A 14,802-nucleotide genomic window follows, 5' to 3' on the forward strand; every position below is an offset into this window, starting at 1 on the left:
TAGCAAGGTGCCTATGCGGGCATTTCCTTGCTGGACAGAAGCAGTCATCCATGAGCCAGTGACAGGAAGAATCAACGAAGTGAGGCGTGTCTGCTTCATGTTTTCAGTCAGCAGTGTAGCCACAGGGCAACTTTGCCTGTTCTCACCACCACTCGCCTTACCAAATGCACCCACACTCTTCAGCTTAGTAACAATTTTCTGTATATTTAATTTGTTTCACATTCAAATTTATTTTGTGGAGAGGAGGATGAATATGTTATATATGATGTTCACACACAAAATTCTTCTTTTAAATAATGACAACAATAGGATAATTTCAGACAAAGCTATTGCTGACCAATGTGATACCTAACGTACTACAATAACTAAATTGACCGCAAATTTTTTAGTGGTTTTTATTGTACCAAATGAGAAAACCCAAGTCAGTTATGCAAGTGCAGGAAATCGGAGATGCAAGAACTTTTCATTGCTTTGTTAAAACATATGGTGTACTATGTGGCATTCACATTTCTTTACTAATACACATTAGGTACAATGTAGCACACTTACTACTAAAGAGATCTTCAGGTAGACCACCATACTAAATAAGTTATCTGGTAAGAGATCAGAGAGACAGAAGAACTTTAAAAGGGTAGGGAATGTTTCCACTAATTCTGTAAATTGCATGTTTATTTGTGATAGATGGTGTGTGTGTGTGTGTGTGTGTGTGTGTGTGTGTGTGTGTGTGTGTGTGTGTGTGTGTGTGTTGCTGAAAAACTGCTTTAGTATTTTCATACAATGTGAAAGCTAATCAAATCTCTCACTTTCCACAGTTATTAACACTAATATCTTCACAAGTAAAACTGCTTACCGCCAAGATTCCTATAAAGTCATCCTTTTCTGAACTTATGGGCAATAGCACATTCTACGACCGTTCAGAGGTGATCCAAAAGTATGAATGCAAACGAATGCAATCCATGTATTAAGAGTCAGATCTATACATGCGTGATTCTGGAACGTGGAAGAGAGCTGCTAAAGCAGTGTAAAGCCCTTGCACTCAACAATGGCACACGATTGTCTGCAGACTGGAAGATAATGGCTGTAAAATATATATTGGAAACTAAAAAGTTTGATGTGTCTTGAAGACTGAAAGAGTTTTACTCAGGCACATCAATGTGAAAGACTCAAGAGACAGAAACACTGGCGACTAAGAGAATGTAAGGACTACAAAATGTGAGCAATGCCTAAGACCAAAAGAGTGAAAGGACTGTTTACTAACAGTATTGTATTTTCTGTTTACAAGTTTAGTAGAATGATACATGTGTAGACAATGAAGTAGTATCAATTAACTCAGCTGATAGTCCAAGCAAAAATTTTGTCAACTGTATTTCACTTAGTCATTTTTTATGAACATACATATTTATCAATGTTACATAACATGCATGAAAACATCTGGCAGTGCATTAACTGTATTTCTCTAACAATGGATAAAGCTGATAAATATTTACCATCACACTGTGTAATGTTAGTGTCACAATCTTGTTTTAAATACTTTCCACTAAATTTATGAACTACACATTTTAATAATATTTATTATGTTTTAAAAGTAGATGTATGTGTCTTTTATAACTACTAATATTATGTTCTGTTTCTTTCTCGTGAACTGAAGATCAACAGGAGAACATGTAATTCCTCTGAAGACCGAGCTGTCCACAGTACCTGGTCCCCAGCTGCAAATGTGCCAAAGCCCATCACTCCTCAGAAAAAGGTGGACTACTGTCTGGAAAGCTCTGTTCAGTATTGTGTGTAAAGATCCATTATTTTCTAATAATTAAGTGGTATATTTTATTCTTCTACTGATATACACGAATTCTGTTCTGTTACGAAGCTGAGGTGGTTGAATAACGATATGAATAAAGGCATTTACTGATCTCAAGTTGACAATATTTATTTCCATGCAGCTAAATATTATCTCAGTTTTATTAATCTTACATGAATTGTAATGGCACAATTTAGTTATATTTTTCACAAGATGTGAAAAGGAAGCTTCTACAGAGAATGTTAAATAAAGAGTGACAATCTGTTTTTTGAAAAATGTGAATATATTTCACGAGAGGAGTTTGTTTGCTGTGTTACTGTACATATACACAGTCTGTGCATATCAGAGACACATATTCAAGTTAAGCATATACAGCAGAAGTACTGTCATCATCCCTGCTTTTCTCCTACCAACTATTTCCTCTTGTGTTTGTAAACATAACTGCAACAATTTTTTAGTTAATTTAGAAGAGATTTGGATAGAAGTAGAGGGAATATACATAATGACGTTATTGGGCTTCCTTGACAAACAATGACTATTTTATGTGTGATACGAAACACAGTCAATAAATAATTAAATAATGTTAACACTACGAAAGAATCGGGATGATCACTGCCTGGATTAATGTTAAGCCTCTAACTGCTATGGATGAGTTAACTCATCACGCTATGAAACTCAGGCCCTGGGTTTTTCTGATGTGCTACTGATATGTTTACTCATCTCATTCTGCCGACCTCCTACTGCTGAGGACAGGTTGCTTCTCAATTTATAAAAAAAAGTTCTGAGTATTTATCATACAAAACACATGCCTCTTTGTAGACTACCACTAACAAAAAACCTCATTTCAACATCTTGAAATGTTTATGAAATATAATGATTGTTATGACCACGATTCCCAATGCCTTGGAATGGAAATGGCCAGGTCTCACACAACCATTCACTGGATATAAAAACCAGTAACTCAAGAGCGAAATGAGATATTGTTCTGCTCTCAATTGTAAATAAAATTTTGGCTCATCTACATTTCCTACACAGTAAATGTATGAGCTAAAACATACCATATGTAGAGCTTACACAATGTGTTTTTAACTCTGTAAATCTCAAAATTTCATGCAATGTTTTATTTCACTTCATGCAGAGCAGTTATTATGAAAAAAAAATCAAATTTTTTCATCAAACTGTTTTCTTAAAATCATATGATATGTATTTCATAGCAGTTTCGACACTGTCTCTCAGCGCATGAAGCAGCATTTGGTGAGAAGTACACAACAACAAAGCTGTGCCCAACAAGGAATGCAAAGAGCACATCTGTAGCACCAAAAAGGTTAATACAGAACTATGCTGTTGGTTTTTTGCTCATACGGCCAAAGTGAAAAATCATTGCCTCATGTAAAGGATGGAAATTATTGTTGTAACTAATAAAATATGCCGAATTCTTGTTGATATAACATTTCAATGTGAAATATTTATAACCTCTAATAACTTTTAACTTTCATTTCCTGTGATTTGTGTCACTTCAGGACACAACTGTATTTACAACAGAAACAGTTTCAGCAGTAGAAAGCTAGCAGAAAATAATATTAACTGATATGGTCACCATCATTCTAAATTGTCATTTACAAACTGTTAGACATGGTAGTAAATTACCACTGAAAATTCCTTGATATGGAGACCAGAGAGAGAGAGAGAGAGAGAGAGAGAGAGAGAGAGAGAGAGAGAGAGAGAGGGGGGGGGGGGGCACGTGCATGTGAAGGGGAGTCTGTAAAAGGTAATCTCGGGCAAATACTATTCAGGCAGCTCTGATGGTTATCTCTGTCTCTATCCTCCTCTGCACTTGGTTCCATGTAACTGCTAGTTCAGTCGAATTTATCACTACATTATAAACCTGCTTTTACAACCCGAAATTACTGTTTTCCCTCAGTTTATGACTTTTTTATCGCTCCTGTCAAATCTCCTATGTCCACAATGTTATCTCATAACCGATTTTGCGTCAACATATTTGTAACTTTTCCACGATTTGAGCTTTATGGAGAAATCTTCATGGAGAAAAAACTTTATGTGAAATGACACTGGCATGACATTGGCTGTCAAGTATTGGTTGGTTAGTTTGTTTAAAAGAGGAGGAGGTAGGGGGGGGGGGGGGGGGGGGGGACCAAACTGCAAGGTCATCAGTCCCTTGTTCCCAGTAAAATAATTACACAACGGAAAGAAGAAATAAAAGGAGACGTACAGCACAATAACAAGAGAAAGGAAGGACCAGAACAACAAGAGAAAGGAAGGACCAGAACAACAACAGAAGACTAATCAACACAACTGTGGACAAAAACAGAAAAAGAAAACCATCGAGAGAAGCAACAAACAGGGAGAAGGGGTAAAAACAAGACAGCAGATGACCATGGCTGCCGACCACGATAATAAAAAGGAAAAGCCAGCCACTCTGACACATTAAAACATCCATCCTAAAAGCATTAGAGTGGAAAACACAAAGGGACAAAGGACATGCACTAAAACTTATATAGAATGATAAAACCCACCATAGCGTATAAAACGTAAAACTAAATTAGCCGATGAGACGTTGTCTGCTAAAATTAATGGCAACAAGTCCGGTAACAGAAGAGTCCATCACAGGGCAGCCAAAGAAGGACAGCTCACCAAAATAAGGGCCACTGTCAGCTGGGCGCTGCACCGACACTGAGGTGGGTCAACACGGCGCAGGGGGTAGCAGTGTGTCACCCAAGCATGGCCAATACGGAGCCAGCACAGAACCACGGAGTCCCTGTGAGAGGCCCGCATGGAGGACTGCCACACATTAGTAGTCTCCTTAATGGCACACAGTTCGTTGTGCGTGCTGAGGTTATGCCATTTCGTCTCCCAAAGCCACAAAAACTTGCAGCGTAGTACTGAGCGCAGGTCAGTTACAGAGAAGCCAATCTCCATAAGGGGTTTCCGTGTAGCCTGTTTGGCCAGCCTGTCAGCAAGTTCGTTGCCTGGGATTCTGACGTGACCTGGGGTCCAGACACAAAGTCAGTACACAGAGGAAACACATACCCAGCGCACGAACGGATGCGCTCAAGAACACAAGATATAGCCACCAGCTAGGCAGTGAAAACACTGTTGCCATTAAGCAAGGAATGCTGTTCAATATGTCCTCCATGGACATACACGAAGCCAACATGAGCATCAGCCGCTTCGTTGCCTCAGTCCTTGTAAAGAATCAAGAGGAAGTGGCAGCAGAGAGCCGCAGGGTTAACTGAGTCCTTGGGGGCGGGGCATCAGAGGTGAAAGTTTCCCAGTCGGCCTTGTTTAAAGCCCATCTGGGCAGGTGTCAATGGGCCTGATGCCAGGGCAGTGACAGAAAGATGAGGAAGTGGTCACTATCACACAGGTCATCATGTACTCTCCAGTGGATAGGTGGGAGAAGTCCTGGGCTACAAATTGATAAATCAATAGCTGAGTAACTACCTCGAGCCAAACTGAAATGTTTGGCAGTCCCAGTAGTTAAGAGGCAGATGTCGAACTGAGACAGTAAAGTTTTGACATCTCTGCCTCAGCCAGTAGGCGCGTTCCACCCCAAACAGGGGTTATGGGTGTTAAAATCTCCTGAAAGTAGCCCAAAGGTTTAGGGAGTTGATCAATCAGTGCAGTTAATACATTCAGGGATGATACACTATCTGGAGGAAGATATACACTGCAGACAGTTATTTCCTGTGTCATCCTTATCAAACAGCCACAGTTTCAAGAGGGGATTTGAATGGGCACAGGTTCACTACAGACTTGAGTTTAGGACATAAACACAAACTACACCTGACACTCAATTTCAGTCGCTACGTTTGCTGTAGCCGTGGAGTGGAGGGGTCGGCATTGCTGGGAACCAGGTTTCCTGGAGAGCAATGCAGAAAACAGGTGTATAGCTTAACAGTTGCCGTAGATCAGCCAGGCGGCGGAAAAAACCGCCAAAATTCCACTGGAGGATGATGTCATCATGAGACTGGGAAGGCATGGAATATTCAATGAGGCAGTTTACACCTCAGGGTCACCTGCTGCCACCAACTTTTTGCCTGAGCAGTCTATATCCATTGTGTGTGAGGATCCAGTGAGATCTAGTCCTCAGCAGATGCCAGAATCTCCATGTCATCCACAGATGTAGAGCTTGGGGGTATCAGTGGTGCGGGTGCCACCACAATTCCCTTGGTCTTTGAGACCTCCTTTTTGGATTTCTCTTTCTGTTCCTTGGGTTTCCCTGGCTGGGAGGACTTCACTGCTTCAGCCTCTGGGACTGAGTATGAGAGTGAAGCCCTGCTACCAGCTGCTTTTGGGCTCTTCAACCACCGGTGGGTGTCATCTTTCCCACTAGCAGAAACCTGGGAAGGGAGTGACCCAACGACCCCTTCCTAGCGAGAGCAGCCGAAGAAGTTGTACCCTTGTCCGCCTTAGAAGTGGGGACGGATGTCCTCGATGGTTGGGGAGGGGGGAGGAGGGGGGATGTTGCTCCTGAAGCAGGTGGTGCAGGAGCAACAGGGAGTGAAGTGCCCCTCCCCCAACATCAAGGGGATAGGTGTAGTCTTCTGGGTCTGAGAGGTGACTGGGGTTGGCGGAGCTGATGGGGCTAGAACTGCTGTAGTGGCGGCGTAAGATGATGTCATGCGTACAGGATGTAGACGTTCAAATTTCCTCTTAGCCTTAGTGTAGGTCAGTCAGTCCAGGGTCTTTTACTCCATGATTTTCCTTTCTTTCTGGAGAATCCTGCAGTCTGGCGAGCAAGGCGAATGGTGCTCTCCACAGTTAATACAGATGGGAGGCAGGGCACATGGAATATTGGGATGCGATGGGCATCTGCAAACTTGACGTGTGATGCTGGAAGTGCAGCTGGAAGACATATGATCGAACTTCCAACATTTATAGCACCACATTGGGGGATGGGTATAGAGTTTTACATCACAGCGGTAGACCATCATCTTGACCTTCTCAGATAATTTATCACCCTCGAGGGCCAAGATGAAGGCACCAATGGCAACCTCATTATACCTCGGACCCTGGTGGACACGCCGAACAAAATGTACAACTCGCCGTTCTAAATCGGCATGCAGCTCATCATCGGACTGCAAAAGAAGGTCCCTGTTAAATATGATATCCTGGACCATATTTGAGCTCTTATGGGGCGTGATAGTTACAGAAACATCCCCCCAGCTTGTCTCAAGTGAGTAATGCCCGTGACTGGGCATAGGATGCTGTTTTTTATGAAGACTGAGCCAGATCTCATATTGGACAAGCCCTCAACCTCCACAAACTTGTCCTCTAAATGCTCAACAAAAAAGTGTGTCGTCATCTTCATGAAAGATTACCCATTAGCTCTCAACATACAGGGCACCGGGGCGAATAAGACCTGCTGCCATCCTTAGCCTTATGTTCCTCCCATTGTGTGGCCAAGGAGGGGAACGATTTGGGATCATACTTCTGTGCACTGAATTGAGCCCGTGAACGCTTAGCGACTGCTGTGTTTGACCACCACCACGAGAATGATGTACTACGCTTCACCCACTGTGATTCCACCCACTCTAAGCAGGGGCCCTCCTCATGGCGCCACCCAGCCACAGCAAAAGCCACCTGGCAGGATGGCCATTGCCTGGATTCCCGATGCTCCAGGGGGATGGGCATCTACCCCTTGGCATACATGGGGAGTTAACAGCGCAAGCATCAGCAGAGCGAATCCTGTGTGGTCAGGGGGCTACAACCAACAGGGTACATGGCGACCCAACTACAACAGACTGGCTACTTGGCTGGATATCAGATGCAACCAAGCAAAGAAGTCCATTACCATCGTCAGCGTAGAAAATAATACTGTACAGTTGATGGAAAAATACGCACCCAGGAGGGTGACCTTGCCCAACAGTTGGATAATTTGCAGAAGTGCAGAGCCATGTCGACAAAGGACGTGATAGGTCTGAGCGCATGATGGACATGATGCACCATGTAAGGCACCCTTCCCCAATTGGCTCGTTCCTCACAAAAATTTTGAAAAGTGGAGGTCAAACCCTACAGGGGGCCTCCACAAATGCCGAAATGTGAGAGACTCCTCTTAGTCCCCTCTTACAACAGGCAGCAATACCTCAGGCCTATTCTAACCCCTGGACCCGCATGGGATTGTCAAGTATTGTCTACAGACATTACATGGTTGAGTTTCTTAACACCAGGGTGCTCTACTCAGTGGATCTGTGCCTTAAACATGTAAAAGTTGGAATAGTTGGTGCTATATGTCCTGCCGCATCCAAGCTCTATTCGGTGTGATGGCTGATGAGGGTAACTAGGTTCATTCGAATAAAAATAAAATGACCAATCACAACAACTTCCACAGTGTCTACTATGCACGCGCAGTTTCGTGATTGTTAAGATCATCGTGACACCTATGTCGAGCCATATTTAGGGTGTTTTGTTGTTTAGCCACTATTAGTGCTAGTTGACACCTTCACTCACTTTGTATGGCTCAAATGTTGTTGGTTGAAGCACAGAGCAAAATATGTATTTTTTCATGCTGAGCAAAACATGTCTGCCAAGTGCAGTATTTACATGTGTGTTATTTGTGATGTTACACAAACATACAATGTGAGCGACAATTAGAGGGTGTGTGGTTTTCTACATAACTCAGGAGGCACAGTACTTCATAACCTCAAACAGGCGACTGCAGTGCAAGGGATGCAGAATGACACACATGCAAACATCACACAAAATACTTATGTAAACATCTGCACCAGACAACAAGAAAAAATTCTCCAACTGCCCCAGGCTAAGCGTGAACAAATATGTAACTGGTGCAGTGTTTAATTATTTAAATAATGAATGACTGCTGCAGACTTTCTGGAAACAGTGATTATGATGTATGAAATTGAGTCAAACTTTACTACTTCCCAGACAGTTATCAGACATACGTCATACATAAAGTGCAAAAATGCAAGGTGGTTTCCTGTAAGTAACTTTTACAACTTAAAACATTATTTCCCACATTTTACACTGTTTTTTGAAGTCCCTTGAAATGTATAAAAGTGGGGGGTTTCACTGCATGAAATACTGAGAACACTGTCCCCACAACACACCAATTCCAAAACTAGATAATTAACTCTAGGTTAAACATTTCATAAAAAATAAAATAATTTCAATTAAACTTGCAAGTTGTCATCTACAGTTTTAGATGATATTTGCTTCATTTCTCATTTATTCATGGTGCTGCAAAGTACAACACTGTTACAAAACACGGTTGCACACGGAACACTAAAAATTGAACTACACAAAGCTGTCAGGTTCCATTTCATTTCCATAAGAATCGTGGACTACTGGTGCAACAACACAGAAAATGGCCTGAACTGTCATACAATGAAGGCAGGAAGTTTTAACTTATTGCCAGCAATCATAAATACAAAATATAAATCTATCAGGTACACCAAGGAAATAATTGTCACCAGATCTTGCACAGCATGACTAGTCTCACTGCTTTTCTCCAGTACTCCATTAGCTAGTACTGGCACACTTGCAAATGAATTACTAAAAACAGCAGTAATCATTCAATGTCTGAAAGCAATGACTCAATCGTTTCCATCACCTGTAGGTTGAGGAAAAGCTTCTGCAATTGGTATGGAATTGATTTCGCTTCATCCTTCTCTGAATCATCGTATTCCCATTTGTACAAGGCATTCCTGAACTCCGGTGTCATATAAAGTGCTTGCAGTAAACTGTTTAAATAACATGTCATTGCTTGGTTTACCAGTCCTACATATTCAACTGAAAATTAAGAAAAATTATCTTAACTGGGCATTTTACAAATTACATTTAAATTTAGTGCTAAAATTTATTACAAATGACTTGGTACATAAGTCCCAACAAATAATTATGTGCATGTTGCTCAGTATACAGTCTGAGCCATTCAGAGCAGTTAACCTGAAAAGTTTTGATAAACCATTCAGAGTCTTGACAAGTGACTTAAGAAAAAAATAAGTATTTTCATTCATGTTCAATATTCTTTAACTTTTCACTTCCTGATATATTAAAGCAATTATGTTATGAAAACAATATATCTTTTTCTTAACAACACAACAAAACAATGTTTTCACGCTCTTCTTGGCTACATAAATAAAATAAAAATACAAGTCAGAGAAAATTTCTGAAGATAAAGACCAAGACTTATGGCAGAATGTAGGTTCTGTATTATCACAGAATTTTTAAGTGACTAGGCATATGAAATTATGCCATATCAGTTATCTTGGCCATCATGTTTAGTGCATTCCCTCCTTTTTTTGCAAAAAGATTTGACTGAAATGATAGCATATGCCACATCATTATATTATTCTTACCAGTAGCTCTTGAAGGCCATTAAGGAATTCCACATAATCATTCAATTAATGTTACTTTGAAATCTCTGTTTACTGAAAAGTTTCAAGCACTAACAATGTAGCTAGTTACATACTATACTAGTTGCAAAACATTGTTTACATGTGCACCTCATAATAACAACATACAGCCCTTTCTTTTGGAGGCAATCAGCAAGTAAATGGATACAAACTAACACACACCTGTATCATGTTTAATCATAACACTGCCATAATAATCCCCACTAACTACAGGCGGAGGTAGTGGAGCAGGAGGAGTCTGTGAGAAGTCACTGACAGCTGTTGGGCTGGCTGATGCTCCCAACATCATCTCATCTTCACCACCATCTCCAGATGCTACAGCCATTTTGCGTGTCTGCTGACCACGCATTTCAGTCACAATCAAACTATTGTTGTAACCTGGTTCAAAATTCACTCCCACTTCTTCAATAGTTTCTTCTTTATGATTGTTAAGCACTACCTATAACATTTTGGCATTTGCACATAACAGTAAGAGGAGATGGCATTACTAAATTGAAAAATCATCATCTCATGTTATCCCTACTTTAACTAAGACAATCTCTCCATATCACACAGAGATAGAGAGAAAGTTATACTACTTTTTTTTTATTTACATCATAGAATTTTATCCTATTTAAGATTTGTTTTATTACATCCGAAAATGAGAAACAGATTTCAAACAAGCACAAGATGATCGAGTGATTACATTTAACATTCATTATACAACTATCACTGTCAGGTATTTTATCTCAGATACATTTAAGAAAGCAATAATACATAGGAAAGGAAGAATACTGTCTCAATTAGTTTCTTCATCATAGGGATTTGAGAGAGAGAGAGAGAGAGAGAGAGAGAGAGAGAGAGAGAGAGAGAGAGAGAGAGAGAGAGAGAGAATGCTCCCCAAACCTAAAAAGTAAAAGTAAATCAAGACTAACAGATACAGCTTAAATGAGAGGAGGTGACATGGTACAAATATTTCAGTTCACATGACACACTTTTCACATTACTGATAAAACAATCGCTTTATATTTACTGGAAGAATTAGAAACTATTCTAGTCATGTTGTGATGACAAAAAGTCAACTGTAAGTGTGACACAAAGTTAGGACCCATTTTTAGCACGCATATAAACCAAAAATTCAAACCATTTAAGTATTAAGAATGAGTAAACTTATAAATTAAAATATAAATAACTTAGGAGTAAATGAGACCACTCACCTAATAGCGTACTGTTGAGTGATCACCTTCACTTCTGCATTATTTATATTCTGCGTGTACTTCCCTTACAAAATTAAATGCCAACATATCCTATCTAAAACTGTATTTTTTTTTTAAAAAAAAAGTACTTATAAAAATGCTACACGCTATAAACTTACAGGTTCAGATGAGCGTTGAAGGACAAGTTCAAATGTATTCGGATCATATTGGTATGCATCTGCTAATTTTTGGAAAAGTTCTTGTACTGTAGTTGAGGCCGGAAGTAAAAGAGTGATCTTGTGCTGCGAACCCTGAGAAGCTAAAGTTGTCACATCTCGTACAGTGCATATTGCATTTCTCTCTTCTAACATACAGACCATGCCCTGAAGACACATCACAAAGTTTAAACCGCACTGTAAGCGTAAATGAACTGAAATAAGCCAGACAGAAAAATACAAGCTTCACAGTTACTCATCAGCTCTAAATTTATCTTTCACCATAAGAAAAAATGTGGCAATGCAGAAAATATCACATCACTTGCCAAAAGCATGAAAAATTTGCAGTACTTCCAACAGTATGAGGGCACATTATTAAAATTAAAAATGTAGTTAATATGGGCAGAAGTGCGTATTTTAACTATTAACAACTGTTCTTTTACTAGTAACAAGACACAAGCCTATTTAGCTTTCTATTTCACATGTATGACTTTTACAACACTGTACACAAAGCAGAACAAAAAGTACTGCAGAACATCACCTTTACAGGTTTTTGCCTCACAGAAGATATGTATTGGCTTCACTTCCTGAAGGAAATGCTAGTAATATAGTGGTCTACATACAAACACTAACTGAAGCAACTGAGCTGCTTCCTATTGGCTGCCTGCCAACTAGTTAAGAATCCCCCCAGAAGGTGGCAGTTTGAGGAAGGTTTGGGAGGAACTACGCTATTTTTAGACAAGCCAAATTTAGTGAAGAGCAGTTCACACACTCAAAGAGAATTTGAATTTTTACACAAGGCTGCAGTTTGAATGGGTGACAGAAAAACAGCCACAAGATGACAAAAATATTTTAAAAAGTTATCCTTAAGGGCTGAATATGTAACATTCTTGCATTCTAATGTGCACAAAATGTACTACTACAATAGCAATAAACATACCTGCTAAGAGATTATGCACCACACTCACACCAATGACAACTATTAAACGTTACTGAAAGAGAAGAAAAAACAAAGCTGAGTAATGCAACACAAATTCACGTAACACTGAGAACATATGGAAAGAGTAAGTGAATACTGTCATAATTTACATTCATTCAAGCTATTTTTATTACAGTAATTTAAAAAAAAATAACTCTGAAAATACTTTACTGAACAAGTAACACTTCATATGTACCGGCAAGTAAAATGAAGCATTATTCTTTTGAATGCATCATGTTATGAACTGAATATTTGTTTCTATATAGAGGATACCTACTCATACTGAAGTACTTACCACAATTTCAAAACTGTCAAAACCACACTATAGAATCTACTTTTACACTTTCTCAGTTATTTTAATGGAAAGAAGACACATTGAGGATCAATAATGTGAATGGAAAGAAAATACATTAAGGGCTAATGACATGAATAATCTGTCACACTACATAGAGAAAATACAAGGAGTGTTCCCAAAATTCAAAATTACATTGATACACAACATAATATTACTCAATCCATAATTTAACACATTTGTAAATCTCTGTTTTATACAAAACAAAGACAGTTCTTTTACATAGCAAACATTAAAAAAAATGGGCAACTTCAGAAACAGCTGCAAAATATTATCTTAAACAACACCAACAATTATAACACACTCCAGCTGTTAACCCAATACAATGTCTGTGCATTCATGCCTGAATTAGTATTAATTTTCGTGGAAAATAAGTTTTCCATGCATATATTTGTTACAACAAAGGGAAACATTTCATTTCATATTATATTTCTAATAACTGCAAAAGAGTAACTAATATGATAATGTGGAGTGAATAAAAATATGGTGTTATAACAGAAAACCACTGATTATAAAGAAACAACACCACAGTGAACATGCAAAGATTTCCCCCCCTCCCTCCCCCAATGGCTTGATTGTTGTTTGTCTTTAAAGTCGCAGTTATTTCTTAATGTGCTAATGAAAAACATGTCCGGTGAAAAAATCAAACTTTTAAAAGTGAACTGCAGTAACCTTTATCATAGGCTTACACAGTTGAGCCAGTTTACTTTAATGGTAACCATATGCTGCTTACAACAAGAAGGCTTAGGTGATCAACACAAATCAATAACGTTTGTTGATACTATAAACCAGCAATAATTTATCAAAGTGTCAGCATTAACAGCTTCACAAAATGTATCACTTTACTACAGACAACAGTGAGAATTTTATCGCTTATGTATTTGATTGTTATCAGCCATCTTTTATACACTTAATTTTATTATCTTTCTGTATAATAAGATTTAAGATTCATTCAGTTTCTTCTTCCCTGGCTTTCCGCATTAAATCAAGTGTTCAATACCACTTCAACTCTCGACAACACAGTCACTTTCCAAACTAAACTAGACCTTGGGCTACTCTACAAATCAGTCACCAAAACATAAGTGTAGAAATGAATAAAATATTTTCAGTGCTCTTTTCTCTTCCTGTTTGGGTACATGGTGTCACATCCTCATTAAATAACGAGATGAAGCTGATATCCAGTAACAGTAGATTCATCTGACCCAGCTTTCCTTTGGTTGACAGTTCCACTCTGTGAACCAGAAACACACTTTCAAGTGCTTCTAGCCATGTTTTGTGTCAATGCCTTATTTTAGTATGGCACTGCAGTTGAGGAAAAACTGCCACAGTCAAAGAACATTATTTCTGACATGCTCCTTCCTTCAATCATACTGTGTAACATTGCTACCTGCAATGCTGCAATTCTCTCACTTGTACTACTGTTTCTTAATAGATTTTCATTGTTATCAAATAACTTTTCTCCTGTCTACTACTTTTCACAACCTTTGCCTTATTTTTTTTTTTTTTTTTACCCCCAATAGACATTTATGCTAAGTATGCTATCCATTTCATTCAACAGTCCTTTCAAAGTCTCCTTGCTGTCAGCAATAAGGACTAAGTGATCTCCGAATCTTAGAACTGGTAACTGCTTCTCGTTTAGTATTCCCATTTAGTACTATTCTAAACATTTCTTCTGCTCTTTTTATTGCAGTTTTGATACAAGAGCTAAAGAACAGTGATGACATGGAATAACACTGCCTATCATACTTCTCAATACTAATTGTCTGTATTGCAAGAAGAATGGTGGAATAGATTTACATCTGGTTCACAGCGAACATACAGATGTTCATAATGCACGTTTACATTTTCAGCTATTTTGAATCTTTAGTTAATTGTTGACATTCAAAA

At 39.0% G+C, this 14,802-nt stretch overlaps 1 protein-coding gene across 14 annotated transcripts in view; it reads right to left on the reverse strand.

The window, feature by feature from the left end:
• Positions 1-14,802, reverse strand: part of LOC126366003 (ubiquitin carboxyl-terminal hydrolase 47) — a 150,179-nt gene that overhangs the window by 126,993 nt on the left and 8,384 nt on the right. For 6 of the 14 annotated variants that reach the window (XM_050008847.1, XM_050008846.1, XM_050008840.1 and 3 more), the window contains exons 2-5: positions 12,525-12,576; positions 11,549-11,752; positions 10,357-10,633; positions 9,390-9,568 (exon numbers count right to left, since the gene is read on the reverse strand). In XM_050008847.1, the coding sequence (XP_049864804.1) occupies positions 9,390-9,568; positions 10,357-10,633; positions 11,549-11,749 (657 nt within the window). In that variant the 5' untranslated portion in view covers positions 11,750-11,752; positions 12,525-12,576. Of the gene's footprint in view, positions 1-9,389; positions 9,569-10,356; positions 10,634-11,548; positions 12,577-14,802 lie in introns of those variants that run through there. The other 8 variants (XM_050008841.1, XM_050008836.1, XM_050008844.1 and 5 more) reach the window with 6 other exon arrangements.

The sequence above is a fragment of the Schistocerca gregaria genome, chromosome 4 (assembly GCF_023897955.1).
Source record: "Schistocerca gregaria isolate iqSchGreg1 chromosome 4, iqSchGreg1.2, whole genome shotgun sequence".
Lineage (NCBI taxonomy): Eukaryota > Metazoa > Arthropoda > Insecta > Orthoptera > Acrididae > Schistocerca > Schistocerca gregaria.